General features: G+C 44.5%; 1 protein-coding gene across 1 annotated transcript in view; it reads right to left on the reverse strand.

Moving 5' to 3' along the window:
* GALNT17 (polypeptide N-acetylgalactosaminyltransferase 17) overlaps positions 1-25,045 on the reverse strand; it is a 215,872-nt gene that overhangs the window by 146,262 nt on the left and 44,565 nt on the right. The window contains exon 2 of the mRNA XM_009464798.2: positions 12,664-12,847. Coding sequence (XP_009463073.1) covers positions 12,664-12,847 — 184 coding nt within the window. The remainder of the gene's footprint in view (positions 1-12,663; positions 12,848-25,045) is intronic.

Raw genomic sequence — 25,045 nt, forward strand, 5'->3', positions numbered from 1 at the left:
CAAGCATTATCTTGCAACTAAAAGAACTGCCAATACATCTCTCAGTCCCTAGGAAGCTCTGACCCTTCGGTTCCCAAAACTGCACTTTCAGAGCACTCCCCAGATATGACGCACCAACAATTTCACCCCGCTATAGAGAGCGAGCACCAGGACTCTCTTGGTGGAGCAGGGTAACACACACTGTGGTTTATAATCCCACAGTCAGCCTACGGGTGCCCGTCACCAGGTACACAGTTTTCAGGATAGCGCAAGTAATGACAGCCCCTCTTTCTGCTTCTGGCACAGAGCTCTTTGCCTGCTCCTCATCAGTCCCACAGTGACAAAATACACCATGACAAGTCAGGGCTAGACACAGACCAGTGCCTTTGCCCTGCACGGCCATGTTGCGAGAAGGCGAACGTGCCTCCTTCAGGGCCACACCTGGACATTCTGGACACCGTGGACATCCACAGCAGAGCTGGGGACTCTCAGTTTGTCAAGAGTCTTCAGGAGAAGGAGGCTGCTCTCCCCTTAATTAAGGCATCCACGATTTAAGCACCACATGATGCTGTTCAAAGTTAACATTATCGTTGCTCCAAATGAGGGAATGCAGAAATCAAGTGGTCAACCCCAAGGTGATAGGAGGTCAGCAGGGCTCCGGAACAAAACCCGTAGGTCCTGCTGCAATGGCTCTGCCAGTCTGTTGGCCTTTCTGCCACCCCAGGCAAAGCACATCAGACAAGGAGAAAATTTAGCAGCATTTTTTTGCCTGTCTGTTTCAAAACAGTCCCCTCCAAACAGACCTGAACGTTGAGTAACGTCAAAATAGGCATCGACTGAAGGAACAGGCTGTTTTTTACAAAGATGGGCATCATTGCATCAAAGTGAGAAGCACCCTGACCTCCTGTGCGGTGTGGATCCTGAGCAGTCAGGCTGCGATGCAAGGTCTGCTCTCGACTTCATCGCCAAACTGCTGAGCAGACCCTGTGTTTCGAGCGAGGAAGCGCTGGCACTGCGCCAGCCGGCGCCGTCAAGTAGAGGAGCGCTGACTCTGCTACACGGGGGCAACCAAATCCTCAACAATTACAAGCTTGTAAGTGCTCAGGGATCACGGGATGAAAGGTAGTAATGTAAAATTGTAAATGAACAGTGTGTGTTTTGACATCCTCTATTAGGGGTGTCTACTACTCATGTAGCCAATGATGTAGACACAATACTGGATGTGGCTAATTAAGAGACATGTAGTCTAAGGTAGAAGTCAAAGCTCCCTTCGAGTTCAATGGAGAGACACTGACACTGCCAAAGGACAATGTATTCCACCCCTCTATCTGAGGTATAAGTCTGCTGCTGTCTGGTGTAACAGACTGATGCAGCTATTTTTGGGGTAGGTGGAAATGCCTTTTCTCTCCCTTGATCACAGGCGGACCTAGACTGAACATTCAGATGAGCACGTCCAGCGAAGCGAGCCCTCAGCCTCCCATCAGAGCCCCCCAGGCCAGTGACTTCAGGGTGGCAATCACACCAGCGAGCTTTACCAACAAGTTCACAGCTCTACTCAGGTAGGTTGGTATAAAACTGTCACTGCTATAAGCCTTACCTGCCAAATTTAAAATGAAATCCTTGGTATATAGCCTCACCGTAGGAGCATCTTACTAGAATAGATCTCATGGGAACTCAAGATTTTGACATCCCCAGTACATACTTAGGGCAATGAATAAGAAAAGTGGCCAACACTTGTGCTGCCTGGAACACAGGGTGGAACAATGCCATTGCTGGAACAGCTAGTATAAAAATGATGAACTTAAAAGGCACAATGGATTTTTAGAGATAGTTCTTCTTTTTTGTAGTAACAGATCCACTCTGCTGACAGGTTTATGAACTGGGAAGATGAAGAGGTTTTTAAACCTTTTCTCTTATGTACAGAAATCACTCTATGAGTTTACTTAACCTCTGTCAGAATTAGATCAGCTCAGTCCTGTCTGGCAAATTTCTGCAGAGTGGAAGTCAACACAGGGAGAGCTCTACAAGCCCAGCGTCACCCTGCCGGAGCCGGCACCGCCGCAACCCATCCACGCAGCGCAGGCTGCTCACCGCGGTCATGATAACACACCGTTTGGTAAGAGACAGGTACCGCTTCATTTGGGAAAAAACCAAAACAAGTCACGAGCAATATCAAAAGAGTCAAAAACACCACAGGATGGGGCTGATTTTGATTTGCATTTCTACTTGTATTCCAATTTCAGGTACTAATTAACTGAATGCAATTAACTGGTTATTGGTGCCCCCGTAACGGTAGGAGACAACCATAGAGAGGTTAATAAACTTGAAGACAACATAGGCGTTTAGCGATAGAGTTCAAAAGCAATGACTGGCCACACTGTCTGTCTGTCCTCTAGTTCTTCATGCAATGGATTTTTTTTCTGGTGCGATAAACGCAAAAGGCCAAGCATCCACTCCAGTATGCCAGAAGTTTCCCTTTATTCCACAGATGAAGATCCACACCACCACTGCTATTCTGGGGTTAAACTTGCTCCTATACGACTTCTGTACTGTTAAGGGTTACATTCTCCACCTCTCCCAAAATAAGATACAAGAGAAGGAAAGCTGGGAGACAAAACCCACCAACTCAGCGCCCGACCATACAGAAGAGAGGCCATCCAGTTTACCCCAGTGCAAAACAGTAACACCACTTACATACCTACTAAGCAGGTTAGGGAGGGATCCAACCCAATACAGCCAGTCAAACAAGAGCTGAATTGCTACAGCGTTAAGAATAAAAAAACCGTACTGTGATTTTTAGCGATGAGTTGGAGATGCCCCATGAGCTGGGTATCAGACCTTTTCTGCTATGCCTATTCAATGCCTGACTTTACCTGCAGAGATCCAAACGACAACAGATACAGAGCTACCTAGCACAGACACTTTAGAAAGTCTTTTACTATTACTCCAACACAGAGAACATAATTTAAGGCTATAGATTTGTTTGCTGCCACAACAGAGACATGAACAGGAGTATCTAACGCCTGACACACTCGGTCAGCTCCGTTCTCACCCTGCCACCACCGGCAGCCCCCAAAGGAGACACAGGTAATACTGCAACCTCAGGTTGTAAATACACACTGCCTTATTAGATACATTTTTAGGCGGCGCTGGCCACGATATACTCGATGTGAGTAAGCACAAAACACAAACAGCAAACTTGTACAGAAATACATACAGTGACACATGGTCTACACCTTCCCAATACATACTTGTCATTTACCTATATACACCAGAGCTTTGGGTCTATTCCTGAAAACCACACAGCAGGAAAATTCAGCAGTCTTCTTCCCTCTCCTCCTTACCTTATGAATGCCATCTGACTTTCACCTGCTTCCCACAAGACCTAACGCAAAATCTAACACAAAATCTTCTCCCACCTGCACAGCCAAACTTCGCACATTAATACATATCCAAGATGTGGTTTTTCTTTCCTGCCTGCCGCCAGCAGCGATACACAGATCCCCTCCTGGCCCAGCACATGTTCTGCTTTGCCACAGAAAACCAATATGTACTTTGTATTGACGCAGCTGAAAACCTGGGAGGTAAATCCTTATACATCAATGGTGCACTGATTGGATTGAATGATTTACTCGTGATTGGGCTGCAAAGCACCGTGGCTGAAATACAATACGTTACAAATCACATTGCAATCTTCTGCTGTCTACACACACGTAGCGTGTGCGAATGCACACAGGCAGGTTCAAGCTTGCTCAAGTTCCCTTAATCCAGTCATGCAGACTGCTTCTCAGCTGTTACTTACCTATCCGTATTGCTTTTTGCCCTTAAATCTCGGTAGGAAAGGAAAAACCTTGCCTATCCTTCTGAACTCGTGACAAGTAATTCCACAAACTAAAGCTATTGATTTCAAACAAGTTTCATTCATGTTCTCCTCACAAAACAGCTTCACCAGGAAATGAATTGATCTTCATTTGGCTTTTGTAAAGATTATGAACAAGCTTAAAAGAAAGCAAGTGTTCAGACTGCTATTCATATTGCCGCTTCCTAATCATGCTCCATTCATTGATTGCTTATTTTAGTTGGTATTTTGCTGATTCAGTTGCACATGTCTTCTTGCAAAAGGCATTATCAATATTAAATCAATTGTGTCTACCCTATGAAGTAAACGGAAAAGCAAACCGTTTTCTATTATCCAAGCATCTTAAAAGACATAATGCCTTCTGGTACACTTTACTGTTTACAGGTTCAGAACACTGGATTCTCATAAACCATTTCTGATCATTAAAGCTCTAAAACTCCCCACAAAATTTGTTTTTTAAAGCACCTACGTTATTTCCCTTAAGTATTTTTCAGAAACGTTATGCTTTATATTTTAGAATTAGGGCATCAAAAACATGCATTACAATTTAAATATTTAGGGATATACAGGCATTTCTAAATGCACATTACTTACTCAACAAGTTCTAACAAGAAATGATCTACTAAGTTGTAAAAACAGAACATGCAGAACAGGACTTATTTTTGTGATGGGATCTTGTAATAAAGTTATTAGGTTCAGACATATCTAAGGGACTTAAAAGCCAGAGCAATTACGAGTGGCACAGCCACTTACCCACCTCTCCCCACGCACACGAGCTGTTTCACACATAGGAAGAAAGAGAGTCATGAGGAGACCCTTGGTCTAGGATTTATTGAACAGCCACAATTTGGGGACAACAGGGAGGAGAAGAGGAGGAAAATTCAGTAATGAACTCTCAAATTATTTCAAAGGATTCCTCTTTTGTGGTTGACTGTCCTTTGAAACAAGCCATTGACCGCGGGACAAGCTCACCCCTGGCCGGGCCAGCCACCCTCTGCCCTTCCCAGCGAGCTGCACGCGTTCAGGCTGGCAGCCCAAGGCAACAACCCGCCGGCCAAGCGAGCCAACACGCCAGACTGCCACGGATGCTGGAAAACTAAATAAATTACTTCAGGACTGACGCTGTCAGACACCAGTGCTTGACTCATACCTCTGCCTGGCTTGGCTGTGAATACGCAACCTATTCAAAAGCTCCCGTGGCAATAGAAAAGCTCCCTGCAATACATGGAAGCAGATCAGTAGCCCAAACACGCAAGGTTTCATTTCTTTGGAAGCCAACTTAAAAGTGTATCCAAAGTTTAATTGGGTTCATTTATTTTCATAAGTATAGTTTAGTCAGAAGTATTTATAATAACACAGGTATTTTTCAGTGCTGGAGTTCAGAAGAGCACAAAGGCAAGTTGTTAAATTATACTAATCCCATCCTCTGCCAAAGTGCACATTTAATACTTATGTTTACATTGGTAAATGTTTTATAGCACACTTCATAAATAGAAGTCTTCCCTGAAGCATCATGTTCCAAACTTGTAACAATAGGGAATAATTTTGTAGTCAGGAAGGAAAAATTGACAATTAGTGGAATCTATTGCATAAAAAAAAAATGAGGTATCGTGTATATAAATGCATGGTCACAACATTTCAAGGTTACGCTATGCAGCATAATGATAGTAAGAGAATCTCAAAACAGCCACTGAACAAACTCTAGAGTTACTTTCCCAAAAGCACGTTCTTACTGACCGAGTTCAAAGACGGTATTGGGACTTCTAAGCACCGAAGCCTTTTGACACACGTCTGACTCCACACAGAGCATGCAGAGTTGTCGGACAAAGCATACTTCAACGACCTCCACTTCAAAAGAAAAAATAAAGAAAGCTGTCCTGTGTCCCTATCTAAATCCAGAATAGAAATAAAAACTAAACCCCTAAACTTTTCAGTAGGAAGTCAGACACTTTCAGCTCTAGGGTGATTTTTCACAGCCCGCAGTGGGGCCAACCCTACCTGCCCGCATGCCTGTACAAGGCGCCACGCTGCTGCGTGCCGTGGAGCTGGCTCCCTCGAAGAGGTCACAGTAACAGGCACAAAAAATAACCAGCAAACACCAAGGGCAGCTGGAAAAGCATGTCTTTAGAGACTTTACTTGCCCAGTTTTCAAGAAAAAGAATTCCTGGAAGTCCAATAACAATCTCTCCATACACACATATTGGTATGCGCTGAGGAATAAAGACCAATACCAGTATTTATTCAATAGCCCGCTGGTTTGTACTAGCACTGGAAAAGCAATGCAGCAATAAAGCAGCTTTTTCCCCTCTCCCAAATCACCCAAAAGAAGTCACCGCACCGTCCGCGGGAGGCAGGTGGTGCCCGTGGCGTCCCCGGCGCCAGGCAGGGCCTGCGCGCACAGCACGGCAGCAGCGGCCCTTCAGATCTCAAGTGCCTCGATGATGTCGAAGAAAGAAAAACCTAATTGTTTCAGGGCTGAAGCTGGGTTTGCAAGTATCCTCCTACCCTCGTGATCTTCAGAGCAGGGAGGGGACAGATTCAGCACAACCTCAAGCGTTCCTCTGGAGAGCACGAGGAACACGTGCAACCTGGCAGAATAAAAATGCCTAAAGCCAGGCCGAGATGGGACAGATTGGGCAGGATGGCATGCACGGATAGAAAACATCCAGCAACCTGTCTCTGAACTGCAAAACTGATGTGGTTTTGGTGAGCCTTGTTCTGAGGCACATTTTCTATACACCAGAGCTTTGACACTGATATTCACTGCTTGATTTCTTTACTTGCTCTCCCAGAAAATTTTCAGGTGGCATCTTTCCAAGTATTGGAAAATATTACTTCTCCTTTTTTATGGCTTAAGCCATAAAAAGCCAAGTGCAAGAGTGTTTTTCACACAAGGCTGGATCAGACCACAACCATCTAGTAGGGGACAAGATACACAACGAGTTCTGACTTTTTCCTAGAGACGAACGTATCTTTTAATACACTCCCACCTGCTACTCAAACAGAATTTCACATCTGAAAGAGTCATGGTTTTTTTCCTTCTTACACTGTCTTGATTCCTCGCTAGTTTTTCCTTCAGTTATTTGATGAAGAAAAATCACTATGTCTCGCCTCTTTTCCTTGCTGTTGTTTGTGTGTAGGATTGCAAAAAAAAAAACAAAACACCAAACAAAACCCAACCTCTTTGCAAAAGGTAACATAACATATTGTGCATGCAAGAGAGAAAGAGCTCTTTTGACCTCCTTTGTTTGCAATAAACAGCAATGACTACAAATAAACCGTCATGAAACTCTATTTCCCAGCAAATATCACCAGCATAATTCAAGTAGTTTGTTTTTGTCTTCTTAAGCACTGTCCTTCTCCTCAGACTCATTTCATCAAGGCTGGCTAAACACCCTCGGGCAGGACATGACTAAGTAACTGGCATAATATCACAAATGTGTGACTCCAGGAATGTTCCAGCACCTAAAAACTTGAGGAAACGACCAATAAAGAGCTCTCTCACTTGCTGCAATAATATTTGCAGATCTCAGCCATGTCTACCAAAAAGAAAATGCTTGTTTGGGCAGGGGAAAGGCAAAAAGTAGTTTGCTTCAAGCAAAGCTTGAAGGAGGTCGTACGCCTTCTCTTTGGGGAAGAAAGGAGACACTAAGACAAACGTGATGCCAGATGTGTGAAGCCGCACACAGGGCAGTCTGCTGCCCAAGTCATGCGATGTGCTGAGAAAGTATCTCATTTCAGTATCTTGGTACAAGAGAAAACTGAGACAAAGGCACCTGCAGAGCCAGGGTTTTTTAGTAACTTCCATAGTGGAAGAGATTTGCTCTTCTTCACAAGAAAACAGATAAATATGATGGCACACGAAACCTACAGAGACTTTGCTGAGCCCCCTCAGAGCCAACCACAGGGCACAGGGTGAGCCTCACGGCCCAGAACGTTGTCAGCCTTGGAGCCTGCAAGGGAAGCCCCTGAGGGCAGACGCGGCCGGCGCAGGATGAGAACGTCTTGGGCCCAGCACAAGAGAGGTGTGAAGGCAGGTGTGGTCTCCTAGGCAGGAGACTGAATTACAGGTCTCCAAGCCCATCCTCCTGGACAGTCTTTGATATATCTAAGTCGCACCCACACTCATGGCTTTCCAAAGATGTATTCAGTTTTGATTATAAAACCAAAACCGAATTCTTTGGCCCTGCAACACACCAGTACCCTGAGTGGAGGCCGAGACCCAAAGGTAGCCCCATGGCAGAGGGCAACAGGCTCTCCAGGGGTGGGAAGAGACCCCAAAGGGAGTAGCGCCTCCCGCTAGAGCTTGCTCCCTGCACCCCAGAATATGTTCCAGCACCCAGTATGTGCATGCTGAGAGGCCCCAAAGGGCACACGCAGACCACTTTAAATAAAAATAAAATCAAGAATGGATTTAGTTCCTTTAAGTTAAGTAAGTTGCCAAAGAACAACCCAAAGTCTTCTCTAAAACCCTCTGTCTCTTCCACTATATCCCAACGAAAGACTTTCAACTAGCGGCTACACAGAAGTCTCTGGTAATAAAACCAGCTAAAGCCAGATGGTGCTAAAAAGCCCAGTTGTTCCCAGGCTCCCAAGGAAGGCAGCTACCAAAATAAACGGGTGATTCAGCCATTTGAGACACTTGAGTGTAATGCCTCTGACTCAACCCCCAAACACACCACTGGGAAAAATTAAAATCAAGTCAGTGATATGTAACTGTTTAATCTTTAGCAATGGCTTCCAGGGTGATGGTATAGCTCTACCAGGACATTGCTCTAAGGCCGGGTGGTCCAGCTAGTAACCGCAAACCTTTTACCAGGCACATGCTGCAAAAGCACAAAAGCAAATCAAGCGCCCCAAACACAACCCCAGCGTTTTTCCGTGCTTTGCCTGACCCATGTGCAGGACCCACAAGGCAGGCGGGAGGAAGGAGTAGGGTCTCCTGGCTAGGAAGCCTTCAAAACCTCTGAAAACCAAGCTGTGGAAGTTGCTTATCGCTTACACCGTTTTTCCTCTTCACTTTAATACCTTGAAGCTTGCCTGCATGAGAACAGCTGTTGAGAGATTCGCAGCAGCAGGAGTATGTCATCTTCACCCAATGATTCAATAGCCCTAACAATTGTGGGTATTATTTTTCTTAAATCTACTCCTTAATCCCATAATGCCATAAAATACCACTGAATCAGAGCTTAGCAGGATTCCAGAAAGGAACAGACTTTTAAAGAGATAATGAGAACTCCACATTTATATTAGATAGGATTGAAAAGAGAGAATGGAGAAGACAGAACGTACCAGATGGGCAGATTATTTCATAGTTTTCCTTAATATGATTTCTTCAAACCGAACCATCTGGTAATTCCACTATCGGAGATTAGATACTGGATAAGATGGACAGGCAGGCTGATCTAACACAGCAATTTTTATTTTCCCGCTACATGTAGGAGGGGTTCCCATTAAATCATACATCAAAGAATAAAACAGAGGTGCATAAAATCTAGTATCAAAGCAGGGAATGTTAGCAGCCCCTAGGATCCCATGTAAATATGCTTCACTTTCAATAAAGAAAACAACATGTCTTCTTAACTCCCCCCATTCTTCATAGGCAAGCAGAAAATGCTGTGAAGTGATCAACAATAAAACTCACAGATCAGCCTTGTCCTTCACAGTGTTTGCAGAAAACTGAAGAAAATCTCTCCATTTTTTTTGAGATTTGTGTAGAAGTCCTGCAGTCTGCGGGCAGCACCTTGGGTATTTCCAATCTAGAAGCAGTAATTGTTTTCCAGAACACACAGGAATCTCATCATAAAGTCCAAAAACCTAATTAAGCAAGATAGAAATGTGTTGCCTATGCCTATCTCATTACACCACTGTTCCGCAGCAAGACTTGAAATAACGTCCCTTGCACCAAAATACCAGTCCTCCCTTATTTTCGCCAAAGGAGTTGCTTTCTCAGTCATCCAAAACGTAATATCGTTACCTGATTCACTCTAAAAGGACATTGCGTTGCACACCCAACACAACTTTTCCTACTCAGCAGAAGGCCAGGATCAGACACATCAGTATTAACGAGCTCAAGACTAAGGTCTTACAGGCACAGCTCCCTTACGGTATCGGCACCACGCAGATATTTCATGTATCCATACGATCAGCAGCACTTTTTTGGGAATCACTCCAGCATAAAGCCCAATACCGCTCAAGTGGTGAACAGCAGGCTAGACTCTCTACCTTCCAGCTCATTCGAGCAGCCTCAGCTTTTAAAGAAAAGAAAACCTCTCAAATAAACTGCATTTTATCACCAAAACACAGATGATAATCCAAACTACCAAAGAGAGACAGCACAACTCCCCAAATCAAGACAAGCATGGTACTCTGCCCCGACTCCTGGCCCTGGGAAAGACCTTACCTTCTCCTAAGGGCCACCCTGCATCCAGCACCTCTTGGACCATTCTCTCCAGGGCAACTTGCCTCTATCCTTTCTGCTGCCTCTGGGCAGGGACTCAAAAGGCCATCAGCTGGGCCTCCTCATTGACAAAATCTGCCTGCAAATCACTCTGAGCAGGGACACCTGCGTCTCTGAACCCTTGGTGATGCCAACCATGAGGTGCAGCGAGTCTAACTACAGAAAGATTACAAGACACACCCGATTTCCCCTAAACCCCCCTTACTCCCCCTCACTTTGGCCACAGTCACAAAGAAGGGACAGGAGAAGGACTAAGAGGTCTGATCCAGCACAGCTCAGCACTCAGGAGAGTGACACTTGACCACATTCATCTTTTTCTTTAAAAAAAGAGAAAACGAAAAGGAAAGAATGCATGAGTGACAGCCGCTGCTAGGAACAGTCCGAGTCCATCGGCATTCCGGACACTGAGCAGCCTTTAGTTAAGCCAAACAGGCTTCGCTATTATATTTAAAACGAATACGTGCTCTGTAATGCGTATCAGCTGGAGGGTTTTCAACAGTTTTTCCCCACTAATGCCGCAATTTCAAAACCATTTAGGCTAATTTCCTTTGACTTTAATCTATTGTAATCAGAGACCAGGACACTTGACTTAAACGGTTTGTATTAAACCCTTCATAAAATCAGCCATAAAATTGCATGCACAAAATAGCGAATGGATCTTGAAGTCAGAAGTAGAAAAAGCTGAAACTTTTCAAATCCTCCAGCAAGCTCAAGCCTATTTCATAACCAGACCAACCGTTCTCTTACAATACCAAGACAACTGATCCCTAAAAAAAAAAAAAAAAAGGCAAGCAATAACCAAAACACATGCCTGAAGTTATTACATAGATAAAAGACACTAAGTTATGCAGCTGCAGTCAGTACCCACAAATTCTCTCCAAATTATTAGTCCAGCTCCAAAATGATGCATATTTAATAAATTGCTGTGTCTGCTCTGTCCTCTCTGCCACCCTCCCATGAAATGACGGATAGTGGCACTGAGGAAGAACACAATGCAAACCTAAAGATGTCAGAATTAATCCTTTTCTTCCCCTGAGATCTGAAAAAAACATTACTTCTCAAATTAATTCTCACAAAGTAATGCTGGCTCTGCTAGAAGTCAGAGTTCTGGATGAGAAATGAAAATAAGAAGCTCAGACTCAGGTAACTGCTAGCGAAGGTCTCACTTCAAGGATTTGTCATTGTAGCGGGATTTGCATATCATATAGCCAAAGGTGCAATTTGTACCTGCAATTCATTTAGTCCAGACGAACCAGACCAGCAAAATTGGAGGCTGGGCCTCCACTCCTTTGAAAACTCATCCAAATATTTCTGTTGTCAGTGGTTGACAGCTTTGGAAACTCTGAGTGGCTGCTTGAAATTCATGCAGCATGCAGAGAAGTAAAGGAACAAAAGCTCTCCATGCTCTCACATCCTTAACAATTTGCCAGTACACTGGAGACATGTAGCTGCATCCCCTTGCTGCATGATTTTCAGTGGTTTGCAGACGCCAAGCAATGGCACTGGCGCTGTCCTAATGACACAGGCATTGGACACGTATCCTTCAGAAGCTAAATCTCTTTCAGCTCATTTTTTTATCAGGGTTTTCACTCCAGGCCTGGACAAACTGACACTTTCCTATTTTGAGGAACGCTCTGCTAGCCGTATCTAAAATTAACGTTCATAAAGATAAACTTACAGCATGTCTTTTCTCACACTTTTAACAAAATGATTTGGCATTTCATTTGAAGTCTGTTCTTCTGCAGTGCTTAGCAGGTAAACATTATCATCATCACCATCTTAAAAGGTCATTCTGGAAAAATGGTAGAGGAAGGATACAGCCACCTGAGTCACTGGGCTCCCTTCAAAGGCGTCTGCCCAGATCTCCACCAGGAGATCCCACAGAGGCGTCCCAGGAGGAGGACTGCGCCGGGATGAGCGCGAGGGCAGCTGGAGAGCCCCAGAGGTCTTGCAGGGACATGAAGGAGCTGACAGGGGAGGAGAGAGGGAGAGCCTTTGCACACGTTTACAGGGTAATAAACACCAAAGGCCAACAGCGCAGTGAACAGCCCTTTGCTGGCGAAAGCAGATCTGAGCTTCTGATCGCATTACTACCACCCAAAACAACGTATTGCTTTAGGAAAGTAAAAAGAGAGAGAGAGACGAGTGGGAAGAAATTAGCTTTTTTCCCCCTGATAAATCGTCTTTATGAACTATCTTGGTTTCAGCCAAACTACATCGGTTGCTCATTACTGAGCATGGCCCTGTGAACGATAAGGAGGGAAGAGCGAACAGTATCACACAAGAATATGAAAGCAACCATCACTCCTGGCTCTCAGATGATACCTAAACATGTGCGCTCCTTCATGGAGCAACCGGTACTTACTTGGTTGGACGATAATCTGGTATGGAACGATCCAGTGAAATTTTCTCACTGAGGTAGGAGTTGTAGCCGTATTTCTCATGTGGTCCCTTTGCTTTCTCCTCCTCCTCAGGGGACAGGGTGGCTGGAAGCCCACCTTTACCACGTCCACCATAGCCTTCAATGAGACCGAGTGACTTGGACAGACCTTAAGAGAAAAAAAGCCACCATCACTGTTAAAATTCATCACTGTTATTTCCAAGCTATCAAAGAAACAAAAATAATCTGAAAAACCAGTGTGTTTTATTTTGTTTTTCCAAAAACCTTTCAAATTCTAGCTTTTTGGCCCAATGCTGGGAAGAAGATCACTCAAATTTTGAAATTCTTCATGGCTCAGACACACTGTTCCTGATAGCTCTGCCACTGGCATCCAACTGATAACCTGTCCCAGGGATCTGTGCATTTATTTAGTTGTTAGGAAGGTTATTTAGGCCTCCTTCCCACTCTCAGAGAGGTAATTACATGTAAGGTTAGATGTCCCCAGGAGAAGGATAGGTTGAACACAGAATAAGAATAAAATAGGGTTGGTTAACTGCCAACTGAATGAATTTTTGCTCAGTATGAACAGTGAACAGCATACAAATGTTATGGATTTAAAAACAATTTCCCCTCAAAGCTTTCTTATCTTTTAAAGTATAGCATTCCCAGACCTTTATCAAGCAGAATTATTTATTTATATCTGCATAGCTGAAGGAAATAGGCAAAGTTCAAAACAAACTGCACAAAAAGAGCTATATTGATGATTTGGTGGTGAGTGTGGGAGGCCAAGTTCATGCTCATGTTATTATTTGTTACACAGGTGACCTGAAATTTTAGTATTTTTCATTAGCAGAGACTCACAATCTTCTTTTAGTCAGAAACCAAAAAAAATTTTATTATTTTGTTGATTTTTTTTTTTTTTAATAAAGACACCAGGGTATACTCCCCTTTGTTTTAACGGCAGAGCCCTGACTCCGAGAGCAGAACAGACTGTTGTCACCACTGATGCTTAGGAAGGGACAATAACCTTGAGGTTATGCACAGGGCTTTGTGATCCAAGAGCGTGGTCCAGCTCCCAAACCCACCACGGATTTCCATTGCCCTGCACAAAACACTCTTGCCTCCCCATCGACAAGACACGGATATAAACACTTTTTTCCTGAACAAGTAGTATTGTGAGGCAGTAAAAAAATCACCTATGAATGTAAATCACAGTTTGAAGCACTTGAATAGAAATAATAACAATTATTATTATTAATAATAATAATAACTATTATTATTATTATTCCTTCTGACAAGGAACCTCTAAACAGCTTTCCCTGCTAGGGAGCTTCTGAGAGTTGATGGAGTCCCTCTGACCACAACTGGGCTTGATTAGATTTTATCCAAGGACAATAATAAATCAACTGCAAGGAGCGGCTGGCTGTGACGTGGGGATGGATTAGATATCCAAGCTGCCTTTTTCCATCTCTAGGCTCAGCAACAGCCAGAGGAGAAAGTCAAGAAAGCTGGGAAAGGTGAAACTTTTTGGTCTGCAGAAGGCCAGCAGATTGCTCCATGAACTTCCTAACCCCAAATGGCTGGAGGGCCAAGGTTCAGTTTGCTTACGAAGAGAAGAGATACCAATTTTATTTCAGACACAGACTCCAACAGAATGAAAACAGTATTTAAAAAAAAAACAAACAACACATTCTCATGAAGAGACAATTCTTCTCAAAATGTCTATTTCTTTATGAAAATCAGATCTTTTCTACTGAGGAACAGCGCACCTGTAGATACACACATTTCCTTAGGGTACCCTAGATCGTGTCTTGCTTCTTGTCACACCAAAAAGACAAAACAGCTTCCTCAGTTCATCAGCTGAGGGTTTTACCACTATAACAGACACATTCTAACAGAAATTCAGTTTATAATATTAATTCCTTCTTCTTCACCTTTCCCATGAAATGTTTCCACCAAAGTCCATAAGAAAATGTCGTACTATCAGTGCTAGTTCTTGGCCAGAAAGACTGTAACGCAGAGCTATGTATGAAGCCCTTCCACGGCACCTAGCATGCTCATACTTCTACTACAGGTATCCTCAGGATCCACCAGTTTGCTTTTAAAGCTTGATTTTGCTTTTCTTCATTCATTTTAACACATTTCTCACTTCCCCAATGCTTTTGCTACCGGTGCTTTGAATCTACACATCTGTAAGAAGGGCTGAAGAGAAGTGGGAACTTTGTGAGCTGGGTTAGGGCTGGCAGAGGCTCCGTGGATGGAGGACCTTGGCGCTGGGCAGTGGAACCTGGGCTTCCCACCCAGTGGGATATCAGAACCGCTAACATCAAAGCACCTTGCTCGGTTTAAAGCAGGTTTAGAAAAACACAAGCTTGGGTTATTATGAACAGATCATAATTGTTTAACTCAGACACCCAAGGCAGCACTTCTGCCAGAGCTCTGCACTTGAAGTCAACAGGAAAGACTCATCCCTCCAAGGCTAATTCATCCACCACAAGATCTGAATCAGTCCCTAGAGGTGCTTACCTCTGTCTTGACTAAGGTAACTGGGCTCTCAACTACAGCATCTCGGTAAAGTATCTGAAATTAGAGGTGAGGAATGGTGTTCAAAATACCAACAACCACAGGAACCAGCTATACCAGCCTTTTCCATGTTGCTCAGCCTGGTGGCCCCGAGCTGATATTAGCAGCAGTAGGAAATGCCTGGAGCAAGGACATCTTTGCCAAGGAATTCAGCTGGCTGCACCAAAACTGCAGGCTGGGTGTACCCGACAGCCAAACCTTCAGTCCTCACCCACCAGCGACGCAGACTGGGGAGAGCAGGGTGGGAGCTGCTGGACAGCACAAGGACACCTTCCTCACTTGCCCATCTTTGGTTTTATTACAGAATAAAGATACACAAGGGGATGGTGCGCACTCCATCTCTCCCAAAGTACAGTTGGGCAGAACCAACATAGACCCATGCCTCTGCTGTGACAAGGCAAAATGAAGGTCCTGGTGAAATGAAGCCTCTCTGTTGACTGCAGAGGCACAAGAGAGATGCCAAGACATGACTTTATATTCAGCAGCTTTGACTGACGAGCCTATAATGCTATTAACTGCCTTATTGCAAGACCATAATCATGACAACTCGACACACACACCCCCCCCAGCATACATTTCTCTCTCCTCACTAAGTATATTCCCTTATTTCTACTTACAAACTTCTCAGTCCTTCTACTACTACAAACCTCAGTAAGTGCAGATAAATCCGTGTCATTTAACCAAAGGAATCAATTAAGGTGATCGATTCATACGTGTTGGGCAGGGCACCACCGTGAGACCACCATCCTCTCTTTCAGTGCCACTCAGGATAGCAAACACGCCCTCAGGGATAGTCACAAAGATGAATATTCCCAGGTGCGATGTGACAGGGAGGATCTACGTGTCTGTCTCTGTGCTGGTTAAACATTTCATCCTCCAGTTCAGGCTGTCAGAAGGGTTCAGCCGTGCAGCTGGGATGTCACTTTGGTGCATGGCACTTCGAAGCAAGATTCAAGTAATGTTTGGCAAGAAAGATAATTCACGTCCAAACAGAAGAGGAAGAAATTTGCTTCCAACTGGCTGAAAAGACGCCTCAGGAGAGGCAGGACTGAAAACAAATGGTTACAGCAGGCCCTCATCCAGCCAATCCATTCATTCATTCATTTTTATCTGCCCCATTTTAGGGCTGCACAAAGAAACGCACATTTCTGCAGGCTCAAGAGGCCTTTACTATTGCTTCAGAAATCATCCTCAGCCCAGCCCCTGTGGTTCCTTCAGCCGGGAAGGAACGCAAGGAAAGCTCCTTCTCCTAGGGAGCTCCCGGGGCTTTGCATTACCCCATGTCTGAGGTACACAGAGACACCCACACGCTTCCCAGGCCTAAGGAAGGGCTCACCTGATCTCCAAATGGCCTTTGCAGACCCTGCATGCACTGCCATCACCGCAGCAGGGCCTCGGCCCGCATCAGGCGCCGAGAGCGACAGGCTGCCTGTTTCTGGAGGTGGTGCATACTCCTTCTTCCACTTTCTGTTTGCCCTTCACAGCCTGCATGGAAACGCTCTTTGGGACTCAAAGGACAAGCAATCTCGTGTATCGTGTTCAAACGGCATAACGCTGCAAATGAATGATTAAGTGCCTCTGGTGACACAGGCGCAGAAAGGGGAAGTCACCCCCGACGCCCCTTGTTCCCCACGCACAACTGCGCAGGGCTGGTTTCCAGCACAGCCTTCTGCTGTGGCCTCTTACTAGCACAGGCTTGTAGCATCTTCACACCTTGAAAACCTCCAGCCCTTTGCCAAACCTGCTTGAAATTGGCCTGGAAGTGCCAGAAGTTACACAGAGAGACACAGAAAGAGCCAGAGCACAATCCCATCAGCTTATTTCCTTAAAGAACTGGGCTAAAAAGTAAAGAGTCAGAGCTGTTCCCAAGTCACAGACCAAATCCTTTATCATTCTGGGCAGACACCAAAGCAGAAGTGCTGAACCCCTGCCAGAAAGTCTCTCCTGATGCCTGCTCCAGCCTATCTATAGTGATAAACAGCACTAATCCCTCACAAAAAAAGCTTGATCTTTGGAGTGAATTCACTCCCCAGTGAATTTTGCAAGCTCATGAGATGGTAATGGGCTGCATCAAGATTAGATGCTCAGCGTAGATCGGAGCTCTGAACAGTTGTGAGCTTCACTCATCCGTAAGCCACATTCACCCAACAAGTACCATAGAAACGAAAAGAGGATTTTTTTTTTTCCAGAATCTCCTAAAACATCTGAACTTTGGGACAAAAGGAGTGTATTGCTCTTATATTGCAGGAAGAGAAGGAAAAAAAGACACCGCTTAGAGCTGCTAAGATCTGAGCCACTCCTGCTGAAACGGCCAGACATCAGATCCCCTGGGGACTGACAAAGAGTTGGTTTTCTTCAAGACGATATAAAAATTTAATCTCTACAGCAAAATTATTCCTAGACTGAGTACAGTTATAGTAAATATATTATTCTCTCCTTAAACTGGCAGTATATTTCATAAGGAGACAGGAGTTTTCTAGGATAGAGAAAACCTTTGGTAAAGTGCAATATAATGTGATACACAGCCTTCATTTGTAAAGCACCCAGCCAAACAGGCTCCCCAGGCAGCGGGCGTGTTGGAAAAGCATTTTGCTACACGTCAGCCTAGATGAAGGCAAACGTTAACCCTACCAGTACAAACCTTGGCTGAGGAAACTTCTCTCGTTAAAAAAGGTAGGGAAGAGTATCTGAAATCAAAAAGCATTTCTGAGAAACAGGGGTCCCGAGCCTTAACACTGCGGGTGGAGGAGGGAAAAGAACAGGAGGAAACAATATAGGAAAATTTCTGGGAAAGCCATTTTTTTAGTTGCATCCTTCCTTATTTGTTTATGCCATCCCGCTGCATGAGTTACAGAGTACGTATAGCCCAGACTGGAAGGCACATTCCTATAGGAAAGAGAAACACGAAGCCCTCCTTCTCAAGAAGAAATAAATAATACTGAAATGGTACTGAAAAATAAAGGAAGCATAAGGAGAAAATTAAAGTAGATGTCTTTGAAAAGTACAGCTCTTATTAAGCTAAGCACCACGGACCTCCCAGCCCAAATAGCTCTCCTAGGGCCGGGTGCTTCAGGCCTCACTTCAGCCAGAGATCTGAAGGCTAACAAGCAATTTCTGACTCAGGAAAAAAAAAAAAAAAAATCAAAACCAATGAGGTAAATGGCCTAATACGTGCCGTATGTTACGCTGCGGATATTGCCTCTGTGTGACCTCTCAGTGAAGATGGAGAGAGAGGATACAACGGAGAGGCTTTTAGGGGTATTTTATGAGAAACCAGACTAGATACCAAAGGGCGAAATGTCGCAGGTAATGCTAGAAATTATGGAAAACTGCTGAAGTTTTTAGTGTTGTCCTGCTGATCGCTGCAAATACAGACTATTAAAGGGAGGACTCATTAACCATAAGGGTAATTGCCAGACTAACAGGCACCAATTTTCCTTTGCAGCTTTGGTGGAACCTGAGACCTGGGATTTTCTCTTTTCTCCCTGCAGCAGTTTTTTTACACAATTTTTACCCAGTCTTTGCTCAGACCTTTTGTTTCTTAGACTAAATAACGCAAGTTCCTCTGACTGTACGTTACACCCACGTAACGTGCAACCACGCGCTGTTAAAGGGCCATGGAAAAACAACTGGCTCTGTCGGCTTCCTTTGCTCTCGCTGCCTGCCCAAAGCATCCTTATGCTCTTGTAAAGGAAACCAAAAGTACTAGTAAAGGGATTTGAAGACAAGAGATCACTTTCTTGGTGGGGAGGGGAACCAATACAAATGTAAAAAATGAGCTTAAATACTAGAGTCCCGTGGAAAACACAGTATTCCCCTGAACCCTATGCAATTTTATTCAGCGTACATGCTAGGCATGTTTTTCCCAGGGCTGACCACTTATCAAAAGCCAGTATATCCCCAGAATCAGATGCTGCAGCAGGCGTCCGACAAATCCCCCTTGCTAAAGGATCAATGCTATCACCTTCCATTTGGACAGTACTTTTCCAGTGAGCTTTTAGCATATCCGAACATCTCCTTCAGCTGCAAGGATCCACAGAGCTGTGTGGTGTCCTTTGCCATGCAAATGATTTATTGGTTCACCGCAGAGATAAACACAAACACGATGATGGGGAAAGGTGGTTTCACAAAAATTTCAAACCTCTGGCTTCACACTGAATGACAAATGTGAACTCAAAAAGAAGCAGCCGATGAATGCTGCTGGGCCCATGCTTGGCAAGCAGGGATTTTAGCCAGACACAGACTTAACTGAAAATATAGCGCATTTTACCTGTAATCCAACATATTTCATCTCTAAAAAAACTCCTGTGTTGGTAAAATTATTTGAATAATACTCACTAAAATGAATTTGTCCAACAGACCATTAAGGTTTCGCTTAAATAATTGTGACAGGTGGGTGTGCGAGAATCATGCATGTTTTCCAGCAGCCCAGCCAGGCAAGCACCAAAACGGGCTGCCCAGGACAGGCACAGCTCCTCATTATTGAATATATTTAAGGAGAGATTAGATGAACATCTGTATCAAGAATGATTTAAGTACAGCTGCGCTTACATCATTACGGGAACAGTCAGCCAACATCAAGGTTTCTTCCCTTGTACTCCACGAAAAGGATGGGAGAAGAGAGCACAGTTCGACTGCACAGAATTTGAAGTCTCGTTTGAAATATTTTAACATAAATATACATTTATACACATATATATGTACATACATACACACATTCAGAATTGAAGTTTTCTTATCTATACGGAAATGGAAACACGGAGAAATTACCTTCGGAGCCGGAGGGAGGATCAGCACCCGTTGCAAGGAGAATATAGTCATCAGGAGAATTTCAAAGCCAGTCTCACCCTGTTTAGGCCATTACACTACCAAGTTCTGGTTGCAAACGATAACTTCCCAATCAAGATTCACCTCAGGCACAAAATAACAGAAATCCTTCAACTGGCTGAGGCTGTTTAGTTCACAGGAATGCTTGAGTTGATTCTAAAAGCTGGGACTAGTAGAAGAGCTTGGACACAGATCTATGCTCCTTAAAAGTCTGAAGATATTAGCGTCTACGATCCTGCTTTACATTTTTAAAATAACTTGTTGAAAAAGCAGCAGGACTTAGCAACAGAACTGATTTAGAGTCAGAAAACCATAGAGATCTGGCTAGGAAAAGCTCTCTGCAGCTCAGCAGAGAGAACAGGCAGTGCTTCGATGGGAGACTTACACATAGATATCTCGTTCAGCTACAAAAGACAAGACTGAAGGTGATTTATATGCCAAGGAAAACCCTGGACATGTGCGAAGCATTCCTGGCAATTTAATCAGAGCAATGCTCTTCCCAAGCTTGTACTGACATAACCACCCCAGGAGATGCCCTGCTGCTGGGAGCTCTCCCTTTCAAATGAGAAATTCAAACCCAGAGGCCCATCGCTTAGTTGTTAAGTTCGTCTCAAAATGACCAGTTGCACTTTGCTGCCCTCAGCGTGGCCTACGATCTTGAATGGCTATGGCTTTCCTGTGCTCTTCCCACCTCCACCTCGTGCCCCACTGCGCGCGGTGTTCAGCCGCCGGTGTTTGCACCCCAAAGCATCCCTGTATCTGCTGTGGAAAAGGGACTCCTCTGACCGGTATGCAGTTCACAGTGCTTTTTGGGATGAAATATGCTGTAATAAGCCACATCATTACATCAGCAGGTGCAAGATACATACGTTGTAAGAAAGGATATATATTTTGCAGGGAAGGCATTGATATATTCAAGGCAGTTGCCAAGTAATGGAGCGACATATGCAGCACCAGCAGCTGACTCTCTAAGACTTGGATCTATCTGCAAGGGGGGATGGATGAAGCGTATTTGCAGAAAAGGCAAAGAAAAGAATGTGTTGTAGCAATCTCACCAGCACATTATGACACAAATACAAATTTATATCTCCGACTAACATATGGGGCCATCATATTCTGGAAATATCTGTGTTATTTACTGGAGAGAAGGGAGTGAAAAAGGCAAAAAGTAGTAGATCACAGCGTATAACAAAAAGGGAAATCAGGGTCAAAAACATCACTAAGATCATTTAGCGAGATATCTGACTCCAGGCACACTGCATCCATGTTCAAGATGTTGAAGAGCTCCAGAGAGCTCACTTTATTAAGCCCTGCCTAAGGCCCGCTTTCAAGGATTCAATCTTACTGGGATGCAGGCAGACCCATTCTCCCACCAACACACAGCAACATATTGCCACAAAGTGTTTAGAACAGTCTAAAGCAATCTTCTCACTGTTAGTTTAAATTGGCATAAACCATCATGAAGAACCGTCACGCCCAGGTAGCAATAAGAAAGCCAAGAATACTCTCAGTTAGAGAGGGGAGGGGAAAATCGATAGAAGAGCACCTAACACACCAGACACAAGTAGTGAGACGTAATTACAGAGAGAGCAGGTGCCCAGCATGGCAGAGCAAGTCCCCCACCAGCACAGCACCCTGGGACACGCCAGCTGGATTCAGAGGCAACACGACTGGATTTGTAGGGCTTAAAATCACCTTCTTGGGGAGACGCTCTAGCATCAGCAATCTGCGTTCAATTTATTTCAAGGACCCCTTCTCTCCACCGCTGGTCACTCAAGTGGCTGCAGACAAAATGCTCCCCAGGCTTCTCCCTCCAGACCTTTTTTGCCTTTTTCCCTTCTCAAGGCCAGACTAGTAAGATGTAAGCACGGATGGTTGTTCCACTGGGAGCCATAAATCCGGGAGTTACCTGCTGAGGCTCCAGGACAGGAGGGGGACTCAAGGCACACAGCTGCTACTATGGATGCTCTGCGAGAAGTGAATTCTCTATATGGGAGCGAGATATCACAGCTTCTCTTCACATTGACAGCAGCGACGTCAAAGAGCAACACTAAAAGCTTCATCCAGCAATACATCTGCTATGAGTTAATATACAGCTATCTAAAACCTGATGAAGTATTATAAGAAGAGTCTGTATTAGTAGCCTACCAATGCAATATAACATAAACCATGGCAGGACTTCACATTAAAAATCTGATACTGTTCCAGTAACTTCAGAGATCAATTTAGGGTGCGTCACCATTCAAAAGAAAGACAAGGTCCTTGGTCCACGCACCTAATGGTGTATTGATTCAGCAAACACTTAAGTGCTAGCTCGGCACTTCACGAACTTTGCTGAAGCACCCAAGCTATTCCCATACACGCCGACTGACTCGGTGCCTGTCGGATAGCTTGGGACGCAGGAGCTTGAATGAGAAAGGCCAAGGGTAAAAGCAATCTTGCGTATTTATGCCGGTCAGCCATGAGCCCATTTGGGTGATGAATTAAGCAATTGTCTGCAGCTTTATTTTTAGAAAGTAGATTGCAATTCAAGCAAGTACAAACTATCTTGCTTTCTTATTTGAGCTGCCTGGAAATCAGTCTGGCAGGACACACGGCTACTTGCAAGACCTGCTCAGAGAAGATGGCAGGAGCAGCACAGATGGCAAGAGCAGCTCTTTTGCCCGGAGAAGTTATAGATGCCCCATCACTAGAAGTGGTCAAGGTCAGGCTGGATGGGGCTTTGAGCAACCGTTGGAACCAGATGATCTTTAAAGGTCCATTCCGACCCAAACCATTCCATGATTCTGCACTGAGGTCTCCTCGTTTATTTTGAGACCCAAGCCAAGCATCAGAATGCACAACGGAAAATGAGGATACGTTGCTCATTATAACATCTTCTGTAGTACAGGCAGTTTAAGAAGTTCCCATACTCTTCTGCCCTCAGCAGAAAAACATCACCCTTCTCATTTGTGTCGATGCAGTGATTTGCGGGGCCGTTCTGCAGACTGTTCATCCCCGGGCAGTCGCTCCTACCAGCCACTGTCAGAAACCCAGGGTCAGACAAACCTCTGGTTTGACTCTGCATTGCCGCTTTTATGCTCCGGTGTAAAATTTAACTTCTTTGGGTAACGTAGTCCATTCCCACCCCTATCACAACCCTTTTGCATCCAAGCAGAGCTGCTGCTTGGGCACACCACAGAGGTGCTGAGCTGCAGTGCCAGCACGGGACCACGCAGCCAAAGGTGAGGAAACAGGAATTTCTGAAATCCATCTTGCCCCCAGAGAAACTGCAACTAGAGTCATGCCCGCAGCGGGACAGGACTATCCCTGGGAACCAGAGCAGAGCCGCAGGGAGTACGGAAACAGAAAAGGAACAGAACCCGCAAACACACAAGCCAACATTTTTTTAAACCCCACTCAAAGGTTAAAAATAATACTTTGCACTTTTATTTTCACAAGGAATCTGTTATTTCCAGATCGTGTTTCTATAACAAGCTGTTAGTGTTTGTGGTTTCTTTTAATGCATGTTCTTGTTTTCCTTTTTGTAAAACATTTCCTCTCTCTATAGATTAGCCTGTTGGAAAGAGGAAAAAAAGTTGCCATGTGGTACAAAAGGAAATTAAAAAATAGCACACTTAAGCACAGACATCATAAACACAAAGCTGGCTACTCCGTTTTGGGGTTTTTGGCTACGTGATAGGTTACATGTTTAGCACAAACTGTCAGCCCCACGCTCAGGGCTTCTCCTCCACAGAGCCACTGGGAGCCAGGGAATGGGAAAGGGCAGAAAATTGGTGACGGTCACCAAACTGCCGTACCAGCTCAGGCTGTAAAACCTTACCAAGGGTGACGAGGCCAGCCAGGGAGCTGCCTCCTCCTTCCCACTCCTGAAGCCTGGGGGAAGGAGGCAAGCATGCTTGGTATTTTTAACCCATGACCTCACAGTATCCACATCACTGAGACAACGTGCCAAAAAGTTGGGAATCACTGGGGAAAAAAAGGTACGTGGGACTGTACCCTGAGAAATACCACTTTTCAGAGGGGTCCTCAGCATGCTTCCAAGTTGCTCTACAGGGGCCCTTTGATCTGTATTATCCCTCCCTAGGCTACCCCTAAATCTGCTCGTTAAGCTGTTCTTTAAAGACCCGCATATTATAGAAGGGATGACATTGCCCACAATGGGCTTTTCCAAAAGATGAACGAACATCTTGAAGCCAGCATGAACTATTACGTTAAGAGAGCTACAGAAAGAGAAACTCAGAGTTAAAGTGTACATCTTCAGCGAGTGTGTACGTGCTTCTTCCTGCTAATTGCGTTTTACTGAGCTGTGAACTTACTATTTGCTTTTTAAGGTCAAGAAAGTCTATTTTACAGGGTTTTGCTTAGTGCATTTAATTTCTTTTGTAATACTTGTTCTGGCTGTGCTCAGATGCTGTTCTTGCTCAGCGACCGAGCCAATTTGTTGTTGGTTTACTGGTGTGCTTTCAGTGCTCTCAGACATACAGGACACCCCAGAGAGTGCTTTCGCTCTTCAAATTTCTTCCCATCTGTTTGTGCTTTGCAAATAGGTCATAGGGGTGACACACCATGACTTGCAACATCTAAGGACAGAAATAAAGGTGCTAATTTGGTCATTAGAGAGACATATTCTCCACTGCGATGCCTTTATTCTTGTACACATCTGCATTCTCCAAAAACACCCACTATTAATGGATCTGAGGTGTTTTATGTAATACACGTATTATTGTAATGAACATACGAGCTCAATAGATACCTCTGAGACAAAAAACAGGAATTGCTCTAGTAGGTCTTAGTCTCTATATGGTGAAGGCAGAGCTCTGTTTAAGTTCAAGTACTCTGCTACCAAACCCAAGTTACTGAACTCGGTGAAACTATTCAAGTGTTTAAGTAAAGCGTAAGCTTTGTCAGACAGGGGTCTCAAGGAAGGGGAAACGGAGCTTGCTCTCTAACGTCA

Source organism: Nipponia nippon, unplaced genomic scaffold (assembly GCF_047370975.1).
Source record: "Nipponia nippon isolate SJK-2023a ecotype South Korea unplaced genomic scaffold, ASM4737097v1 scaffold_15, whole genome shotgun sequence".
NCBI classification, from domain to species: Eukaryota; Metazoa; Chordata; class Aves; order Pelecaniformes; family Threskiornithidae; genus Nipponia; species Nipponia nippon.